The sequence below is a fragment of the Tribolium madens genome, unplaced genomic scaffold (genome assembly GCF_015345945.1).
Source record: "Tribolium madens isolate multiple individuals breed KSU strain unplaced genomic scaffold, Tmad_KSU_1.1 Scaffold_91;HRSCAF=231;Tcas5.2_LG7, whole genome shotgun sequence".
Taxonomy (NCBI): domain Eukaryota; kingdom Metazoa; phylum Arthropoda; class Insecta; order Coleoptera; family Tenebrionidae; genus Tribolium; species Tribolium madens.
The window spans coordinates 3,561,654-3,585,150 of NW_025401063.1; the positions used below are offsets into that span (position 1 = coordinate 3,561,654).

The 23,497-nt window shown below is 28.3% G+C and overlaps 1 protein-coding gene across 2 annotated transcripts in view; it reads right to left on the reverse strand.

Moving 5' to 3' along the window:
- Nucleotides 1-23,497, reverse strand: part of LOC123010479 (cytochrome P450 4C1-like) — a 56,566-nt gene that overhangs the window by 16,201 nt on the left and 16,868 nt on the right. For both annotated transcript variants that reach the window (XM_044407394.1, XM_044407395.1), the window contains exons 6-8: nucleotides 13,690-13,759; nucleotides 9,679-9,805; nucleotides 8,438-8,629 (exon numbers count right to left, since the gene is read on the reverse strand). In XM_044407394.1, coding sequence (XP_044263329.1) covers nucleotides 8,438-8,629; nucleotides 9,679-9,805; nucleotides 13,690-13,759 — 389 coding nt within the window. The remainder of the gene's footprint in view (nucleotides 1-8,437; nucleotides 8,630-9,678; nucleotides 9,806-13,689; nucleotides 13,760-23,497) is intronic.

Here is a 23,497-nt window from a genome sequence, read left to right on the forward strand (position 1 = left end):
CTAAGTAAGGCAAAAAATACCTACACAAAAAAAATTAAATAAAATTGATGTTGACGAAATTTTGTTTTTTTATTACTGTTTTTTTTTGGACAAGCAAGTTCTAACGTTCCAATTTATCAAAAAAAATTCTTTACTCAGATTTTTCTAGAAGTGGTTTCTCCTCTTCAATTTATATTTTTCTCAACATTTTAAGCTAAAAAATTGAAAAAAAAAATTATTCTCTTGACTTGTTTCCCGTTTTTAATTAGAGAATTGCTTTAATTTAAATATATTTTGTTGAATAAATGCAAGAATTCGCAAAATCGTGCTCTAATTCTTTTGTTTCAGCTTGTTTTTTCAATTTAGTTTTCTTAAATAAATGTAATAAGCTTTTTTCGGTTTACAGTGACAAAAATATCTTTGATTTGTGTTTCTTTTAAATTTTCTTAATTAAGACAAAGATTTTACTTGTTCCAATTCGAGATCTACATGTGTTATTTTGATTCATTTTATTTATTTATATGTAAATTGTAGCTAAATACCCCCGTTATTGTGGGAAGCTTCCGGAGGTCAAATTACACATTTGGAGCTTTTAAGTTTATTAAATTTTTTTTCAAGGATCTCATTTAATTTCTCGTTCTCTTGCAGGCAAAGTTCATGATTAATTTTCTTTTGAAACAAAATATATGCATTTAAAACATGAAAAATGTATAATGAGATATTCGTAAAAACGTTTCAAAGAATTCATCTCCGCTGAAAGTCGTATTTTTTCCGTCTCTCTGGCCGCTTATCAATCTAGCAGTAAATCCGTTCCTGTCAGTTCTGTTCGTTTCTGGAGAGTAATTTAGATCGGATGCAACTGCAAGTTCTGGAAACAACGCAAACTTTCACACCCTACAAGAAGTTTAAAGATTGTTGTGTCTTTTTCGTATGTTATGCAATTATGAGGCCACCGGAATATTTGTGGAACAAGCCCGGAGCCGTTTTCCGAAACGTCCGGATCGATAACTCTAACAAAGTTTGTAAATTAAGGTTGGGTCGGTCTATAGAAAATTAAATTGTAAGCAGATATAGGTGCTTAAATGCAAAAACTAGACGAGGTTTTGGGGATTATGTCCCGTTATAAAACATCTTCCGGCAATTTCGGCTCGAATTTAATGCTAAAGTCCCATTTGGGATTGTTTCATAAAGGCGATTTCGATCATTTTCCAGCGGTCGTTCGCCCAGACGATATTTTCAGTGCCTCTTTTTAATACAACCCGAGTTTGCATTTAGGACCATTGACCGTAATAAAGCCGCCTGATGATGCCAATTCTGATAACGATAAGACCAGTTGTTCGTTGTTTATAAAGTTTTTATTTTCTCAACAGGACGCTCGAGATTACCAGTATTAGATAATTCGCCAGTGACACCAAATCTGTTTTCAGTGTAAATGTTCTCTAATTTACTAACTAAACAAAAGTAGTAGATTTAGTTTTTTAACATTAAAGTTTAACAAGAACAATAAAATATACCAACATACGAATTTTGCTTTAAACAAATTTCACATTTCGATTTTGATAAAGTATTTACAGAGCAATCTTAATTGCAATCAAATTTTAATTTGCGATTAATTTAATAATTGAAGAAGTAAGTGACAACTTAATTCCGATTTGCTTATTCCTGAATTAAATTTTATTTTGCCTTTTTTAAATCGATTATGACAAATTAAATTTTTATTCTCAGCTTTCAACAAAATTAAATTTTCGGTAAAAAGACACTATCCTGTAGCCAATCAGATGCTTGACATCTTGACGTCATATCAGGCAAATCGGAAGGTTGTTTAATCGTAAAGGGCGCAAAAAATTGTGAATGTGGAATTGTGTAATATTTGAATTATTTTGTGACGTTGCAAATAGCAGAATTACAATTTTACAACGAAACTGTTACAAAATGAGTTTTTGTGAATCTTTCCGTTTTTTGAGGGAATTATTACAATAACAAGTCAGTCTTAGCCAAGCTCCCGTACGAGTTACTTTAATTGTAATAATTGTCCGAATAAATTATTTATTTTGTGGTTCAGTGCAAAATTGTGTAGAAATGGGGGCTATATTATCAGTGCGAGCGTGTTGGGTATTTTCGAGTGACTAATAGATATTTAGTAGTAAAATTTCGAGTTATTAGTGAGTGCCAATAGAAATAAATGGAGGAAGCAATCGTGCTACAAAGATCCGGATTAAAGGGTAAGTCAATAATACCTTTGATTTTTTCGAAAAATCACATGTTTTAAATATTTTTAACTGATTTTAACAACATATTGAACTAATTATGTATTTCCTTATTTTCAGTAAGTCCGTTTAAGAAGCTGAGGCAAATTGCTACAAAGGGTAGCAGAATAAGACAAGAAGGTTAGTGCACTTTAAATTTCCATTTTTTTTTTTGTTTATTGCCAAGTGAAGTGTATAAATTTGTGATTTTTAAGAGCAACAGTAAGTATTTATTAAATTATGAATCGAAATTAGTTGTGTTTACAAAAAAAAATATTTCTTAATTCTCTTTAAAAATTCGTAGAAGACGAGTAAAATTTACTTTAATATTAATTTTAACAAAAACTTTTTATGTTTTAAAAAAACTGCAAGAACAAATCTAACGAATTTAATTTTCGAATCTTATTGGATTCTAGTTTTTAATTCTGTTTCTGGATTTTTACTATTTATTTTCTATAGCAAAAATTGCAAGTTTTAAGTTTTTCATTTTCTAATTTATCAAAAATTTTGTTTTACTCATTCTTCGTTTTATACTTTCCTCAACATTTCGAGCTAAAAAAATGAAAAAAGTTGCAACATTGTCAATAATAAATTTATTTTTGCAATTTATTATTCCGTTTTTCACACTAATTGCTCAAATTTAAAAATACAATTGTTGAATAAAAAAATGTTTTCTAAATTGGTATTTTAGCTTGTTTTGCTAAATTTGGATTATTTCTGATATTGATATAAAAAATTGCAAAATTTGGTTTATTTCTTAAAGAAATGATTGTGTATTTTAAATGCTAGTTATCTAAGTAAAGTCAAATATCTATACTAACAAATTTAACATAAAAATAAAAATAAAGTTAATCTAGATAACAACAAAATTGGACTTTAAAAGTGATATTTTTTTTGTTTACTGTTTTTCTTGACAAGCAAAATTTCCAATTTGTCAAAAAAAATTTGTTACTCAGATTTTTCTAGAAGTGCTTTCTCACTCTTCATTTTATATTTTTCTCACGTCTTAAATCAAAAAATTGAAGAAAGTTGCAACATTGCCAAAGTAAATGCGTTGTAATCTACATTAATTGAGAAACATTTTTATAAAAAACAATTTTCTAGCTACAACACAAAATTTGCGAAATTTTAATTTTCTAATTTTTTCACAAAAACGTTTTCTTCATAGTGAAAGCAATTAGAAATCAAAAAACGACTTCTAGTTTCGAATTCTGTAACAAATTACATAAGAATCAGTTTTCAAAAATCGTTTAAAGACAAATTTTTATTTATTTTTATTTCTTTTTTTATTTTATTTTTATAACGAGTGTAAATTTATTTTAATAATAATTTTAACAAAAACTTGAACTTGAATCCAATATGATGCTACTTTTTAATTCCGTTTCTGAATCTATCCGAAAACATACCTAATATTGTTAATGTAAATAACAAAGAAAACCGAACCCAAAATACTGCTTTGAAAAACCCTCATATTAACCCCTGCAAAGTTTGATTTATAATTTAAATTTTTATTGTTGATAACTCTGATGACATCTTGAAGACAAATAATACTAAAGTTATTTTATTTTACTACTTTCAAGTGTCTCTAATAGTATCAGATAAATTTAGAAACCCAACTATTATCATTTTTGAAGTGTTTTAATATTTTACTTGTAAAATCAAAAAAAAAGCTGTGTACGTAGATTGTCCTTTGAATTACTCAATTACTTTTTTATTGGTCTAAAATTTTCAATTAGGTACTTTTAAGATTTGTAAAAAACTCTTTTTTCTAACAAATTACATATTTATTATGTGGCTTTCTAAGTTCTAAAAAACACAGTATTTAAAGATATTTAGAGAAATATGACCATAATTGCTGCTATTTTTTGATTTAAAATTTCTAATAATAGTTTATCAAATACTGAAACGGAATCAACATATTTGAATAAGTTGAACTAAGTTTAACAGCAATAACTTCATTTAAATTTGCCATTTTCTTAATTTACCTTTTAAATTATTTATTACTTTTTGGATTGTTTACGGATGTTTGGTATTTTGGAACATTTTGAGAATTTTTTACCTAATCTCTGTTTCTAAAATGCAAAATGAATAAATTTTCGCACTTTAGAAAGCTATTTAGAAAAAAATGCTTCAACAGTTTAATTCTCAATTTTTTTGGAATTTGTGGCATGTTCTGTGCATTTCGAATTCCCGATTCAAATTCGAGTTATTCTCAATAATTGAGCAATTCTGCTCATTCCACGCTACGAGTACCAGCAGCATTCATGGTGTCTCCTCCAGGAATCAAAACGGCCCTTACCTCCGGTCGAGCGACCCGAAATAATCGCTTTTGAACCTAAGTGAAGCGTGTTCGTCCCTGTCAGTTAATTAAACGACATAAAAATCAATTAAATTCGGATCTGCGGTGGTGCCGGCGTCGTCGTCCGCCCGTAACAACCCTTCCAATGCCGTTATTATGAAGATCTGGATTTCGGTCTCGAGTTCGAAATCCGAACTAATAATTAATGAACAAAGTTGCCGGGGCGACCGGGGTAATTTATAGACATTATAAGATCTATCTGTGCCCATTGTGTTGCCACTTGTATTGTGCGAAGTTCTCGCAAATCGACCGAAATGCATGTCCAAACGAGTAATAGCTAAGCCCCCATTATTCGACAAAATTGCGAATCCGGGACTGCGAAAACTGAATCAAACGACGCGGATTTATGAAAGCACTTTTTGTCTCGGATTCCAATGAGCGATGATTTCGGGAAATCGGGACGAGGAAAAGTGTCTAAACAAAACAGTAACTTTCCATCAATTTTTAAGAGCAACAGTAAGTATTTATTAAATTATGAATCGAAATTAGTTGTGTTTACAAAAAAAAATATTTCTTAATTCTCTAGAAAAATTCGTAGAAGACGAGTAAAATTTACTTTAATATTAATTTTAACAAAAACTTTTTATGTTTTAAAGAAACTGCAAGAACAAATCTAACGAATTTAATTTTCGAATCTTATTGGATTCTAGTTTTTAATTCTGTTTCAGGATTTTTATAACTATTTATTTTCTATAGCAAAAATTGCAAGTTTTAAGTTTTTCATTTTCTAATTTATCAAGAATTTTGTTTTACTCAAATGATTGCTTTCTCATTCTTTGTTTTATACTTTCCTCAAGATTTCGAGCTAAAAAAATGTAAAAAGTTGCAACATTGTCAATAATAAATTTATTTTTGCAATTTATTATTCCGTTTTTCACACTAATTGCTCAAATTTAAAAAAATACAATTGTTGAATAAAAAAATGTTTTCTAAATTGGTATTTTAGCTTGTTTTGCTAAATTTGGATTATTTCTGATATTGATATAAAAAATTGCAAAATTTGGTTTATTTCTTAAAGAAATGCATGTCCAAACGAGTAATAGCTAAGCCCCCATTATTCGACAAAATTGCGAATCCGGGGCTGCGAAAACTGAATCAAACGACGCGGATTTATGAAAGCAGTTTTTGTCTCGGATTCCAATGAGCGATGATTTCGGGAAATCGGGACGAGGAAAAGTGTCTAAACAAAACAGTAACTTTCCATCAATTTCGTCTAAAAATGAATTAGTTTTTTAGTTCCTAATGTTGTTGTTTGGCAAGAATTACAATAAAAGCTTCCCCTTTTTGCTTGGAAAAGCTAGAGATTTCAATTTAATCACTTGTTGTAAGATTTATTCATTAGTCTGCACTTTACGCTCTTTTGCACATTGTTCCGTTTAATTAAGTGCAAACCACAAAAAAGTAGTTGGTTTAATTATCTCAGACTAGCGTTAAGATAAATCAGTGCTAAATACACAGTCTAATAATTCGAGCTCATAGCTGTGATAATATTTGATATTTATTTTATGTAATGATGTAACAAATAAAATATTTACTTTCTCTAATTCCACGCTAAAGTAACATTTATTCGTGTTTAGAACACCATTTTTCCAAATTTGTATAATTTATTATTTGCATTGTTAAAGTTTGAGGTAAATTGTCAACCTATTCGGCAACACAACTGAATAAAATAACAAAACCTCATTTTTTGATGTATAAAGTTTTGTTTAATAGCAGACAATTTTTTTAATGATAATACAATCGAAATCTATTTGGACATAAAAACTAGTTTTTAGTTAGTTGTAGAGGTACATGTTCCGTCAAGAATTTCATTGTAATCGTTTAAATTTATATAATTTTATATAATAAAAACTAGTTTTTATGTTTAAGTAGACTTTAAATTTTATTCTCATTATCATCTATACTTGAACCTTGAAATGGATCACAATTATTCAACATTGTTTTTAGATACACAGCACCGTATTACAAAAATTCTCATAAATTTTAGATAATTTGACTATTCCACCTTCACAGAAACAATCATACAGACCAGATTATGAAGAATGCCTCAAACCATAACTCTATTATCTTTAAAAATATAATAATAATTTTTAAAACAAAGTTGAACAGTATTTTGTCATCTATTGTTTGAGAAAAATGCTATTTCACTACAAGTGACATCAATTTTAGTTTTTTTAATGGGATACCCATTGTCAAGACATTCGATATATAGGCGGTTTGGTTAAATTTATACCTCTTACTTGTGTTTATTTTAATATTATATATTTAATATTTAATTATTTTTGGATTCCTCATTGTATTGTCCTTCAACAAACTCACTAACTACAATTTATCACTAACTTTTGCTTTTAGCCAATTAAATAAAATTAAATAAAAGGAAACAAATTAAATGCACAGTATATTATTTAAACGACAAGTATTTTAAATCTGTAAAAATAATAAAGGGAAATGAATAAATGTCTAGTAAAACTAATTAATTTAATATTCACACATTTACAAACAAACTGTGCGAAATATTATATTAAACTGATCGTTTTAATTTTTTACTGTGAAAGAATAGAATATTTTTATTCATTAGTCATTATCTAAGACAATAAGCAAACAATTGATACCAAAAGTCTGTATAATTTTAATCGCAAAAGTATTGTATTACTTTTAAAAATATGTATTTAAAAATAATAATCCTGTCTATGTAACAAAAATTTGTTTTCTTATTTACACGCTATCCTGAATAAAATTTACATATTTTTGACCTCCGTTTCAAAAGCATTGATTTCTATTTGTTAAATTACATTTTACAAAAATCAAACACTAAATTTCTATCTAATTTATAATTTACATTTTTTTATTAAATAACACGGCGCCTCCACCAATGTTTGTCCTAAATTTTTAATCCATTCGGAAACACAACTGAATAACAAAACCTAATCTTTTTGATGTATTAAGTTTTGTTTATAGCAAACAATGTTTTTCTACATTCGCAACACCAAATTACAAAATTACTGTAAACTTTAGAAAAGTTGACTATACCAGTTTCACAGAACCATTTATACAGAGTGTGTCAAAATTCGCGCCCCAGAAAAAAAATTCAAGTAAGATAAGGTACCAGAAACATGGAAAAAATGTTTAAAAAATTTTATCTGTCAAAAATCTTGACATTGACATATTTTGTCTATTTAATAATAATGATAATCTTGTATATGTTTTTTTTTTATAATTATTTAGTCAAGGTACAAAAATTTTGTCAATAAAAGCCACAAATAACATTAAACAGAGTTACAATTTAGGATACAGCTTTCTTGTTTCCTCTTCTAATAGCCTGTAGCAAAAATTTCTAACAGAAATAAAAAGAGTCAAAGTGCAAAATTAAAACTCCACATAACTTCAAAATTTTTTCCATGTTCTTAGTATCTTACTTAACGTGGCATTTTTCTCTGAGGCACGAGTTCTGGCGCACTCTGTATAACAAAAACTTGTTTTTTTAGTTACGCGCTAACGTGAACAAATTTCACATTTTTGGCCTTCGTTTCAAATGCATTGATTTATGTTTTTATGTTATTATGTTATGTTATATTTATTACGTTTTCTTGTGCATTTAAGATTTTTGTGAATAAAGTAAAACAAAATAATATAAATCAATCATCAGGTTTTCGTTCAAAATTAATTATTATGAAAGTTTAGTTTTCAGTGATTAAAACTTTTACATTTAAAATGTTTAAAAGTTAGAAACACAAAAAATTACTTTGTGACAAATAAAAATTATTAAAATAATGTTTTCAGCAGACATAAAAGAGAATATATTTTGCCTTTAGCATAATTTGCGTCAGAAAATCCGCAGATTTCATCTACTTACAGCAAACATAAACGTGTCAACTTCCTCTCTGATCTCTTCGTCCGTCAGTCCCCCTTCGCTGTTTTTGTTGGCTTCCAACAGGAGGTCTAAAAAGGCGAGACGTTTCTTTTTACCCAACAATTTGTCCTCTTCGCTTAGTTCCTGCACAACGTCTCTTCCACTTGTTAGTTTCTCCTTCCTTTCTTGTATCACCTTCGAAAACACGAGTAAATATTTAAATGGCAATTATCCTTGCAAATTGCTAGGGTTTTTTCTTGATAGGATTAGAGTCGAACACGGACGACGAACCACTCGAGTTAAAGGGCGGCGATTAATTTTTCACGTGGGAGCTCTAATTTTGTCTCTAATTTAAAAAATCACATTATACAGGGTGTGTTAAAACTAGCGCCCCAGAGTAAGATTCCAAGTGAAATAAGATACCAGGAACATCAAATTCTATCTGTCCAAAAATTTTCACATTTATTTTTTGACATTTGACATTATTTTATGTCTATTTAATGATACTGATAAATTTGTATATGTTTTTTTTTATAATTATTTAGTAAAAATACCAATAAAAGCTTCTTTGTTTCCTCTCTAATAGCCTGTAGCAAAAAGACTTGCAAATTTATTTTTCTAACAGAAATAAATAGAATCAAAGTGCAAACTTCTAATTTTTTATCGGTAGATTTTTTGAACATTTTTTCCATGCTTCTGGTATCTTACCTTACATGGCATTTTTCTCTGGGACGCGAGTTCTGGCGCACCCTGTATAACGTCAATATTTTCAGTGTTCTATCAGAAACCCGCAATTTCATAATACAATAATTAAAAAAAGCAACAATGCAATCAAATAACTTAGTTCTCCGCTGCGAGCGAGCCTCTCCGTTATTAAAACTTCAAACGGCAAAAATTTGATTTTGTTTTATCCGAACGCTGAGGCAAATCAATTTGCCAAAGATCCAAATAAAAAATCCAATTTTGCAGTTTTAATGTCAAGTTGAAATAATCCTTTGTGATATTTCCTGCATTGTTTTTCCTGAAATTGCCCTTAACAATCTGTTCGTATTATCCGAGACAATTAATCAGAAATGGTATTAACAATGATGACCCCGAATTAATTTCGCGTTTCCTCCCTCTGGATGTATCGAGCCGGCCCTAATGCTCATTTGAAGCATCTCAAGTTGAACGTCGCCCCATTTGGCGCCGGATGGATTAATAATAATCCCCGACGCGTGTTCACAAACCGAGGGATGTTGTACCTTTCTGGTGAAGCCATGCAGAATTGACAGGTACTTGTTGTGCTGACGGCCCTTGGAAGATAGGTTGAAGATAAAGTCGGGGTGAAGATAGGGGTGGAACATACGGTATAGCATGATGTCCGCGATTCTAAAATAAAAATTAATGAAAAACATAGTACTTGTGTGAAACTTGCAGCATTACATAAAATACAAAAATTTTATTGTAATCAGATAAATCCTCACTTATAATACCAAGAGTAGTCAAAAATTGTCGAATATTTTTATGAATGTTCATTCTTATGAACACCATGAGTGCGCAGCACGAATAATGTTTGCAAGTTTAATGACCATAAAAAAATGTTATACAACTTTTGACTACAAATTGTATTCAACAAACTAATGGCAAATTTGCGGTACACATGATTCTGCTATTTTATAGTCGTAGTTATTTAACAATGTCAACAGGAAATTAGTAGAGACCGGATATTAAGTAAAATGCCTTTTTGATTCTATTTAAGCCCGTAGACGGGACCAAAAATTTTAAAAGTTTCAGATAAAGTAGAGTTCGTACACAAATTTTTTTGCGCCCTAAAATCCTAAAACGACAAATATAAACTTTTTTATCCTACGAGTAAAATTATAATTTTAATATTTTTTCAAATTGTTTTAAGACAAATAATTTATTTATTTTTTTTAACTTTATTTCAAAATTTTGTTATCGCCTTTTTGTCACTTTATATATATATTTTTCCGCTAAGTGAAGTGAAGTAAGTGAAGTTTACTATTTATTTTTAATTTTCTTGTTGTTAGCTACGAAAGTAAATACTTACGTGCTCCAGACAAGAAACAAAATCGTCAAGTTTTTATAAAAACTTATAACAATTTAATATTAGTTTTTGACTGGACTATATTATTTCTTGCATCAATCACAGTCCAAGAAAATACAACTTTTTATATTGCAATTTAGTTGCCAATGTGGCCATAGAAAAGTTTTAAGCTATAGAAATAAGACTGAAATATTTTGTTATGCAGGGTCGCTAAAAAGTATGAATAGAGTTAATTTAATTTTAATTTAATTTTTTTTTTAAATGACAAGAAGGGTCAAATTTAATATCTTTAAGGTGAGCATTTTTTCTGAATTCCGTGATGTAACTACGAATAGTATCTTGTTTAAAATAACACTTTTAACTGAAAAAGAATACACAAAATACATAAAAATGCTTAAACACGAAATACATAATTTTTATACTACAAAAAAAAATGTTCAAAATAATTTGCATTGACTCCTTAGTCAATTTGTTGAGGAAAATTTTGCAAATCAATTAAAATATTTGGAGAAATATTGACAATCTTCGATTTGTAATAATAATCTGTTGAACATTTTTATTTATTTTTTTTAAAAGTGGGTATTTGTTACATAATTAAATTCAGAAATATGTGCTCTTTTAAAAATCATTTAATTTAACCCTTCGTGCCATTAAAAAAAATAATTTAGCTTTGTATTTTCGAAAAAAATGATGGTAGAAATTTGAAAAAGATCTCAGATGATAGAATTTAAACACTTTTAACTGTTTTTCAAATTTCAACGTGCTCTGCTAAACCATTCTGAAAATATTTTGCTGATGCATCCATACTTTTTCGAGAGTATACAGAGTGCGCCAGAACTTGCGCATAAAATAGTGAAACCTTCTGACTCAAAATTTGTTACTAGAATTAGATTTTCTTTTAAACAGAGATCAAAAGCTTTAAAGAATTTCTTCTTAAAAAATGTAGCTGTAACGTTGCAAGTTAAAAAAACAATTATGTTTTGATTTTGCGCCAAAACTGCAAAGTAACAACATTTTTGTTTAACCTGAAATTCTAACTCAGTGAAAGTTCATTTTTCTCTTGATTTTGGACAAAACAAAAGAGTTTACGCAAGTTAAATAACGACAATTATTACAAATCAATAGAAAAATGAATGAGTTTTCTTAACACTGAGTCAGAATCACAATCGTAAATCAGAATAATAAAGTTTTAATTAGAAATTTGTTCGTTTCAGGTTAAGCAAAATATAAACTCAATTCGGGGACATACTTAACTTGATTTTTTATAAAACATACATTGTGTTCGGTCCAAGTCGCCCCGGCTGATAACACCTAAACTTAATTCTTTTTTTCAAAAAGTAAATATTTAAGTAATAATATTCATTCTTAGCTTTCTTAATAAAAGTATCAAATTTTTTTAGCACATCCGGTGTTGCCGGAAATGCTACCAAATTTAGTTTTTCAAATACAACACCTATGTTTTTTTTTCCTCCAAACAATAATAATTGAAATTAAAAATACTGTAAACTATTTATTACATTTTGCGTAACACAATGCAATCAAAAAACATCTTAAATCTTAGAATTTTATAAGGAAATTGGTCGTGTAATTTTAAAGGAAAGGTGTGAATAAAAAAAATGCTTGTATACAGTTTAATTGTTGGTTTGACAAATCTAATTTGTCAGTTGATGAGCGAGTTCTCTTATGGAAACTCTTAGATTTTTTTCGACTAATAACAAAACATTCAGATTTCTATTTTCTTGTTCTTCACAAAGAACCACAGGTTTTTTAGTTTTAAGAAGCAAACCTATTCGTCTCAGTTGCTTTTCAATTTGACTAAATTTCCAACGATTTGAGTATTTTTCTCTATACTGTCTTTCAGCTTCCGCTCTATTTTTATTGCACTTAAAAAACACTTCAAGCTGATCTGCCAATTTGTCGTAATTAATATCATCCATTATTAAAGATCTCAATAAGATTTATTGACAAATTGGGCTTTTTTTAACAATTAAACGAAACCAAAGCATATTGCTTTTTGCATGAATACCTTGACAAGTAAAATCCGCCTACGTTGCAAAATTTGCAATAAAATTCAAAAATTTAAATTGTTTTAGGAAGTCGTATTTAAATATTAATAAGGGTTTAATTAATATAATACCTAGTTTATCTATGTTTTGGTTTTTACTGTTGGCAAGTAATATAGCAGCTCCTCCTTCAATGAATTTATTGGGAGAGATTATTTTGATTAATAGATTAATTGGATTTAGAGAATTAAGAATAATTTTTTTAATATTAATTTCTTTTTTTAGACCTGTGTATTCATTGTTTTTGTATTCTTATAGCCAGCACGGCTGTCTTTATTCTGGTGTTTATTCATATTTTTCTTGTAGGGTTCGTGAGTTTCTTTTGCTTATATTACACTGATTGCCTCTAAATTTATTTATTTTAAGCGGGGATTTAATGGTTTTATGGATTTATCTAAATAGTTTAAATTAAAATTTTGATTTGTGGAGTCAAAGACATATTAATATATTTTAGATAATTCATGTTTGTTTAATTTATTCATGTTTATTTTTGATTTTAAGTTTAAGGTTTTTTTTAATTAGGATTTACTTTGTTTTGTTAAGTGTTACTTGATTTTTAGAATTTAATTTAGTAATAATTAATTCGAGAAGGTTAGTTATAACATTTTTATTTGATTGAATAACTTTTCTTTTTATAAGATTTGTTTTGTTTATTTCAAGAATGGTAATTTTTTATAGTCGGGAATACATGCATGGAGATGTTAATTTAAACCGATTTATTATATTGGTAGTTTTGTGCAAAAAAACATAGGTGTTCCATTTGAAAAACTAAATTTGGTAGCATTTCCGGCTACACCGGATGTGCCAAAAAATTTTATGCATTTACTAAGAACACGAGGAATTAATAGTACTATTTGAAAAATTAGTTTTTGAAAAAAAAGTAAATTTAGGTGTTATCGGCCGAGGCGACTTGGACCGAACACCCTGTATATTATTATCTGTGAAATTATAAATTGAAAAATATTTATTTTCCAGGATTTTATGACCTATTTTTCTATTATGTTCTATTTTCTGTGTTTTTAGAATCTTTTTTGCATTTTTTAATGTCCTAAAATCCGGTTTCTAGAAATAAGGAAAGAAGAATGAACTTGTTTTTGATTAAAACTCTCCTGGAGAGTCGACTAAAAGTGTGGATATCTCACCCGTAGACAGATCTAACGTATTCCGACTCTGAGTGCTTCATTGCGTTGACTTCAACTCCCATGGCGGTCTCTGCAACAATAAAACGTCTATAAAAACGTCCGTCGCTTTTTCATTATGATTTGATAGTCCCGTCTACGTCTTATTTTATAGTTTTAACGCTTCGTAACGTATTCTGACACATGTCTGACGAACGTGTTCCGCAAACAACAATAAAAAGCCGGGACAATGCTCCCTTTAAAACTTTTTAAAAGTGGGGACGGAAATCTGCGGTCTATAAATTTATTTGACAGATATTTGAGGAAACTTCGGCAAAAGACGTATTTTATAAACGAGCCTCTGAAACATCTACATAATGAGAGACACGAAATAACACAATAAAAATTTGCACGTTTTAACAAGAGTTAATTTAAGTGCAAACTCAGATTTTACACATATGAAAAGTTTCCTTTACGGGGATTAAAGCTTCGTTAGTGGAAACTCAAAGTGGTGTGATGAACGTTAGACTTAATTTTATTAATTTGCGTGCTGCTGTCGCATAGAAATGTGTTTCATTTAGGTGATTTTCAGCAACAAAAAACTAATAGGTTAGTTATTAGTTAGAGCACGATATTTTTAATCACTAGTGAACAAAAAAGAAAATTTAATTAACAGTTTGAATTTATTATTACATACACAATTACCTATTTCAGTTCACCAAGCGAGATGAGAACCTATTTAAACCTGTTATGTTCTACGTTACATGAATAGCAGGTGTTAATATTTCATTAAGTAAATAATAGAATTAACTAACAAAAGCAGTCATTAAAGGTAAGGTTTACAAATATATTATTAAAAACGTATTTTGATAATCAAAACTAAGAAACAAATAAGCTTTTTTTCTTAAATAGTGTAGTTTATAGGATAACAATAGTGAGGAATTTATTTTTCAATTTTTTCCTTGAACCATTGAAAAGTTTAGTTATTTTGTTTCATTTATTACAATAAAAAGACAAGAAAACAGATAAAAATTACTACTTTTCATTTATCGTAAATAGGTTTTTACTTGAAAAGTTTGCTAAAAAAAAATTCTTTTAAATTGACTCATTATCATTGACACCGATCTACCTTTTTGTAGCAATAATTTTGTTTTGTCTTTATGCTGTTTACGTTCCATAGTTTTTTTTTATAAATAAATGTAATTGAGTAGTAATAAATCGATCAGTACATACTTTAATTTTCATCAGTATAAAATAATAAATGATCAGTATTTATCTAATTTTTGCACACTAAAAATAATAAATGTCAAGTAAAATACGCACGTAATTTTATTGTAATTCGTTCAGTAGAAAAATTCTAATTGCTCAGTAAAAATAAAAAAAACTTCAGGTACTTTAATGAAAATTAGTAGAATTACATAAAATTTAAAGAATTTTTAGTCTTGGTTAGATAACAATGTATGGCCTCTGAGCAAGAATGTTATGTTATTTATTATTGGAACTTACTTTTGTATTACTTATTTTTGTATTGGAGGGTGGTATACGTATTAGCAAGGGCCCCTGCGCAATAATGATTTTAGCAAGGGCTGGAAACTGCGCACAAATGGTAATCATCTGAACGCTTTGCGACACTCCAGTTTTGCTCGGAAACATTTTGTTTGAAGATTAAATGTGTGAATATTAAATGAATTAGTTTTACTGGACATTCATTTATTGTCTTTACTGTGCGTTTATTATTTACACTGTGCATTTATTATTTTTACTGATCAAAAATACTTGACGTTTAAATAATAAACTGTGCATTTAATTTGTTCTCAATATAAATACAGGGTGATTTTGAAGTATGTGCAAATATTTTAGCAGGCACTGGTAGAGCACAAAAGAAGTCAAAATAACTCAACTTGCCTTCTAAATGTTTATAGTTTCTGAGATATACATTGGCGTCAAAAAAATATCAAAATAATGCAACATAAATGAATTCTGAACCTTTTAAGTACTTTATCCCAAAGTTTACGTTGCTAGTGACATTTGAAGTTATGAAATTGATCAAAAATTTTTACCCTTTAATGTTTTTTTTAGATGGAACACTTTTTTCTGTGCCTGTTTTTGTTGATTTTAACTATTTTTTTAAACAATGTTATAGATTTTGAAGAACTAACTAGAAATCGTATTTGTTTACAATTTGAGTTGGTGAATTTTAAGTCTATGCCGCAAATGTAAATTTATTTGACAACAAAACTCTCTGTGTATCAAAAACTATAAACATTTGGATAAAGCAAGCTAAGTTATTTTGACTTCTTTTTAGTTTTACTATCTATCACCAGTTAAAATATTAATTCACATACACTTTAGTGTAAAAAAACGCAGTTTTTTGACGTTGTCTTTGTCACAATTCATAATTTCATTATTGTCAGGCATCTTCTAAACTTCTGTCAAGTTTTTCCATGTTTTTTCATTTCGTTTTTCACACAAATACAACATTTTTTTAACCCTTTTGGGAACAACCTTTTTCACACTATGTAAATCTCTGAAAAATTTGACAATTTTGTTTTTGTCCATTTGCACTCAAATGTACTTTGAAATCACCCAGTATGCAAGACTTTTTTTTCACAACTTATTACTTTTCGGCAAAAGTTGGAAATAGAAAAGTTGTTTTTCCTAACGAGTTTTATTAGTAGTTAAAATATTTACTCGTAATTGGCAAACAGCCGGTATACTAAAATTTTATTGATGTATTTATTGATGTATTTCTACAAATAAATATCTGTACATTTTTATTTCTAACTGAAAAATCCTTCTAAACACTACACCAAGTTTTGTATAAATGTTTAACATACACTTCAATTTTACAAATTACTGTTTAACTGATTAAAAAATGCACTTTTGATCGAAATTTTGTAATGCAGTTCAAAATCGCCCAATTTCGCTAACTAGAGATGAAATCGCTCAATTTATGATCCCTTCCATATAAAATCAGACACTTTGAATGCATTTTCTGGAGCTTATTCAGTAAATGCACACTCTGGCCGGATTAAGTAGTCATTAAATCAGCGATTTTCTTAAAATACTGAAAATTTTATGCGCAAAGTGAACCGTTCATGCATCCCATAAAATATCATTCTAATAAAAATAACACAGGAAGGAAATAGAACAATTCCGCTTGACGAACTTTATCGGGGGTCGTTAATTTTTTATTGTGTTTTTGTGACAGTTTCCAATACTTTGAGCGAACGAAATAAAAAAGATGTATTTGTAAGATTGGCAATGCTTTGACGTGTGTATTGCAGTCGCGGAAATGTGATTTGAACCGAGCGGGAGTCTAATCAATTTCCACTTTTTCCGGAACGAAGGAGAAATCAGTTTACAAGGTGCTTTATTAATGCAAGTTTCATTCGTGTAATTGACGTGACAGGATCAGCCTCTCGACTATTCCCTGAGTGTGGCTGACAATTGTATTAATATTATAATGTACGTAGTGGCTCCTCCAATAATCTGCAATTACAGCCCCCATTATTGACACTTGAGCTATTATCTCAGGGCGACAAAAAAAAGCATGGCGAGACAACTTGACATATTATACAGGCTGTTCCAGCGAGTTGAAAAACTCCATTAGTGACCTTGAAATTGTAAAATTAAAAAAAATTATACAAGACATTGATAGATACTAATCCAGTTCGCCTAAAATTATTTTTAACTAGACTTAACTAGACAACGTGTCTCAAAAATAAGTTTCAATACAAACTTGTGTTTTTTTAAATAAAACACCATATGTTTTTGAACGTTTTTTTGACGAAAACATGCACTTTTTAAGAATTTATTACACAAAAACTAAGACATCTAGAAATATTTTTTTACTACCACAGAGAAGAAGGTACAAGCTATAAGTTGTAACATTTTTTTAAGTGTGTTGCATTTACAAAAATAAAAAAAATTAAGGTGTTTTTTAAAAGTTCAAAAAAATTTAAATGGAACACCCTATTTATTGTTTTTGCATTTAAAAGATTATTAAATTGTCTTTCTAAAATTATTTACTTTTAGGTGTTTATAATCAATAACTAAAAAGATATTTAACGTTAAACATTAAAAAAAATAATTACTATTGTTTCAGTAGCCAAAAAGTGCACAATTGCACAAGAGATTGAAGAAATATCACTTAATAATCACATTTGTGTTAAACTGAATCTATTATTCTTTATTTTTACAAGAAAATAATTCGAATTTCAGTATTTATAACGATTTTTACAATTACTATGGTTGTCATAGTATCAACAATGTTCAGATATTGATAGGCATTGTAGCTACAATTAATATTGAATGTTAAATATCTTTTCATTTTTCAATTCTAGACCTTAAAAATTCACTTTTTTAGATAGACAATTTATCAATCTATTAGACGCAAAAATAAAAAATAGGGTGTTTCATTAATTTTTTTTAAGTTATTTAACTTTTAACAAATTTCTTAATTTATTAATCTTTACAAATGCAAAACACTAAAAAATTATTATAGCGTTAAATACTGAACTTTCTTCTTTGTAGAAGTAAGAAAAAATTTATTATAGCTCTCTTAGTTTTTGTGTACAAATTTTTAAAAGTACATATTTTCGTCAAAAAACGTCTTATTTTTAAAACTGAACGAAATCGAATAATAAAAGTTTAGCGTAAAAACATTGTTTCAAAAGACTACATCCAAAAATGCTAAGAAACATACGGTGTTTTATTTAAAAAATGCTGTATAGTTAACAATAATTTTAGGCGATCAATTTTTTTAAATTTTACCATTTAAAGGTCACTAATGAGACAAATCAAATGCACCAAATTTTTTTTTAAGTGGAGTAACATTGAACTAAATAACTTTTTTCTAATTTACGTTAATTAATTAAAAATAATTTAACTTCAAAAATCATTACTCAAGAACGATTAGGCCGATTTCCTTCAAATAAAGACCATTCTAAACGATTTTAAACCATTTTAAACGGTATGCAATTTGAAATTTAATATTTGCGAACTTTTCTTCGAATAGTGATCGAGGTAATCTGAAAAAAACTTAGGAGTAATTCTTTTTTCATCATCACCATCGTATTGAACATCTCTTTATTAGATGAAATCCAAATTTTTAGAAGAATATACCGAGTAGTTTTTAAGATATGATTTTGTTGAAGTTAACTTCTAGATCCTCTTTACACTCTTTACTCAATGATCAGTGGTCATTTTAAAAACAAGGAAAATTTTTATTTGCTTTGATTAGTACACAGGTACTCTTTGTTTGTTTTAAGTAAACAACCAGTTTTTGTTTGTTCTAATTAGAACAAAGAAGATGAAATTGACACCATTTTTTAAACTAAAGCAAAATCTTATAACAAATACTTTTATAAAAATGTAATTTTAAGTAAGATTAACATGCATTTCTCCTATATGGCGCAATGTTTGATTGGCAAATCTTAACTTCAAAAAACGTATCTTGAAGACAACTCGGTATAAAATTTGAATCTTAACTAATAAAGAGATGCTTTATACGAAAGGGATGATTAAAAAAAATAGTCTTAGATTTTTTTAGATTATTTCGATTTACTTCGAACTTCTTCGAACATTGTTCAGAGAAAAGTTCACAAATATTAAATTCAAAATTGCATATCATTCTAAAGGGCAAATCCACTCCTTTCGAATAGTCTTTATTTGAAAGAAAAAAATTGGCCTAATAGTTGTTGGGTAATGATTGTTTAAAGTTAAATTATTTTAAATTAATTGAAAATAAAAAAAATATTTAGTTCGAAGTTTTTGGAATTTTTGAAAAAAAATTTAGTGCATTTGATTTGTCTCACTGAGATAAACAAAATGATATCTATACAGGATGTTCCGTTTTTATTGTTACAAATTTAAACAGGTGGTAGTATATTCAATTCTAAGACAAAAGTTTCCTATAAACATGTATCGAAAAATGCTTGGTAAGGGAGCTACACCCTCCCGAAGGGAGCTAATATGTTTTTGGTAATATTTCAGAAACCATTTAAGATAAAATTACAATATTTGGTACAGATGATAATCTTTATACACCTAAACGGATTCAAACATCAAATGTCGAAATTTTTAATTAGGGGCGTACGAAACTGGGGGAGTTTAAGGTAAAAAAATACCCTATTTATTTTGGCTTTAGTTTCTCGGTACTTTCAGCAACAAAATCTTAAGTTTGATAGTTTATCACAGAAAAGTCTCTCTTGTGTCGATACGACTTATTGTTTTTGAACAAAATTAATTTAAAATGTATGTTACACACCAATACAACGTTCAAATAAATCAGAATTTACAGAATAATAAAAGCAAGAAATTCATACTTTTTAATCAACCTCAACTAATTAACATTACATTAACAATAATATCATTAATTAAATGAATTTGCCTAAATCTCAAGGAGCTGTTCAAAGTGACTATCATGCATAACTAGAAAAACTAGAGCCAAAATAGATAGGGTATTTTTTTACCCTAAACCCCATCAGTTTTGGACGGCCCTGATTAGAAATTTCGACATTTGATGTTTGCATTCGTTTAGGTGTATAAAGATTATCATCTGTACCAAATTTTGTAATTTTATCTCAAATGGTTTCTGAAATATTAGCAAAAACCTGTTAGCCTCCTTTGAGAGGGTGTAGCTCCCATACCAAGCATTTTTCGATACATGTTTATAGGAAACTTTTGTCTTAGAATCCTATCACATGTTTAAATTTGTAACAATAAAAACGGAACACCCTGTATAATATGTCAAATTGTCACAACATGTCCTTTTTTGTCGCTCTGTGTTATGGCGTTAAACACCGAGAAAACCAAAGTATAATTCACTGGAAAAAATCCAGCAGCGTTAAATTCGACTTCTTCGTTGGCAATTTGAAGAGAGAACATTTCAATCTCGTCAATAACACTGCGATCTTCAGTTTCAATTAAATGGATAAGTTCGCCAGATTTATTAGCCTGGAAATGAAAATTAAGAAAACACTTCAAATTGAAACCTTACTTCTTCTATCGTCGAGTAGCAGACGTCGCAAATATAGATCGATTCGATAACAACAGGGAGACAAGTTGCAGCGTCATAAAACACATCGAACCATTTTATTACACTCCTTTGTAAATCTCCAGTTGTGTAAAACAATGAAAGCACAATTATTAAGAAGCTCAAACCGAACAATATTAATAAAACGACACCAAATATGTCGTTGAAAAGTTTAATTAACTTTGAAAGATGGTGGTGGAGACTACAAATTTCAGCTAACTTACTTTTCTTCGAAATTAATTTATTCAAGATTCTGAATCGCAAACGTAGCATTAGGACAAGCTCAATGCATTGCTGAAACGTTACTGAAAACATTGCTACAACCACAAATCCTGAAACCTGAAGCAGTATTAGTCTGTAGTCTGCTTTCATATCACTCAAAGCCAAGAACATAATGTGGCAAAACACCAAAATATTTCTACCCAAAACGTGTTTCACGACTTTTTTTTCCTCTTTCTTGTAATCAATCATAACTCCACTATTTGCAAGTTCCTTGTCGAAATTTATAATTTTCTCGAGAAAATCAATCAGTTTGTGCGAATTGAAAACAGCACAAGCCAAAACAAAGTCGATGAAAAACACAAAACCGAACGATAGTAACAAATTGGTCGTTTTTAGGATTAGTCCAGTTTTTGTTGAAACAATAAAAATTGTGTTGTACAAAATCAAGGATGTGTAAGCACATGATATAATAACGTTGTAAATATATCTGGTTTTTGATGGCTGAAAACCGGTTTTTGTACAACTGAATGTAACCAAACCGAAAATTTGGCTTTGAATAATGAGAAATTTAATTGAAGATAAAAATTTTTGAGAAATTTGGTCACTTTGCTTTCGGTTCGGCATAGTGTTATTAACTGACTATTGGACGATCAATACGTTAATTATGAAAGTGCACAATTTTTAATAATTGTAATTGAACAGAAAAACACAAATTATTAACATAAAATAATAGTTTACTAAACATACAGAGTGTAGATAGAAAAAAATGTTAAAAAAAATTCAATCTATAAAAATTTCGAAGTTATGAGAGTTTAAATTTTGTACTTTGACGCTATTTATTTCTGTAGAAAAATATTTTTTTAAGTTTTTTTACTACAGGCTATTAGAAGAGGAAATAAGGAAGCTGTATCCCAAATTGTAACTCTGTTTAATTTTACTCGTATTTGTGGCTTTTATTGGCAAAATTTTTGTACCTTTACTAAATAATTATAAAACAACATATACAAGATCATCAGTATTATAAAATAGACATAAAAAATATTAAATGTAAAAAATAAATGTCAAATTTTTTTAACAAATAGAATTTTTTAAACATTTTTCCCAGTAACTAATCTTATTTGAATTTTTTTTCTGGGGCGTGAGTTCTGACACATCCTGTATAAACTACTAGATGGCGATTAACCCCAACCATTGGAAGAAGAAAGTAAACATAGAAATCCTTGTGTTTAACAAAAATGGAGATATTACAGTCACGTGGGTTATGGCAAAAAAAAACATTCCAGTCCAATCTGTTCAAAGCAACTGTTTTAAACGGTGTTTAATAATTTTGTATTTTTATTAATAACTTCAATTTGATTGAGCAACAGGATGAGCATTAAAACATAAATATTTTAAGCTATTTTAACCTGTTTTTATTTTATTTTAACTAGTTTTAAATATTAAATATTTCAAAGTTTTATTCTGTTTTTTAAGCTAGTTTTAAAGAAGTCAAAATTTCAAGCATTTTCTCCTATTTTTGCAATATATTAAAAAGTTAAAATTTTAGGGTCTGTCGAACAGAACAAAATTTTAAATGTAGGTATTAAATTTAAGAAACTGTTTGAAATAATTTAGAAGTAGGTATTTTGAATTATAAAAATTAATTTAAAGTCAAAGGAATTAATTTGGAATCTTAAGAATTATTTTGAATACAAAAGAATTACAATGGTTTATTGAAATTACTGGATTTTTATTGGAATTATCAAAGATTGAATTTGAATTTCTTAGAACTATGGAAATTAATTGAAAATTACAGGAATTATTTTGGAATAAGAAAATTAAGTTGGAATTACAAAAATTAATTAGGAATAATAGAATTTAATCTCAAAACAATAGAATTTTGGTATAAATTTTTTTTATTACTGGAATTTCGATGGATTTTTTTTTAAATTAGAATTTGTTGTAATTTTTTTTTTCAAGTTAACGGCCCCTCGCATTAAGACTAGATACTGAAAAGCCATTAATTTTTCTGGGGCGTAAGTTTTGACACACTCGGTATAGAATGATTCATGTAAAACTGCCAGCCTAACGAAATACTATTTTGAGTTGCATTTGGTGTTACATGAGTCATCCTGTGGATGAAATAAAAATAATCACATTAATAAATAGAACAACTCAATTAATTTGTAATAATTGTGTTTACAAACAAAGTTATATATTGACATTACAATTGTAATAATGAGTTAATATACTCGACATGAAATTAGTTAAAGTCTTGCTTTGAATGTCTGACAAGATGGAAGAAAAAATGATAGTAGAAAAATTCTTAAATATGATCCAGGTTTATCTAAGACATAATCAAATTTTTGGCTTTATTACATTTAGTTACACAAAAAGCGACATTTTTGGTTCTAAACTTCGAATACTTTATAATATTCTTTTACAAGTGATGATTTTAATTCTTGCTTTTTACTGGGTTTATTTAGTTCTAGAAATCGATTATTTGTTCCCCATTTACAAAACTACTTACTTAATAATACTTTTTGCTGACATTCTTTATTTGGAAACAACCTGGATTTGCACATTGTTGAA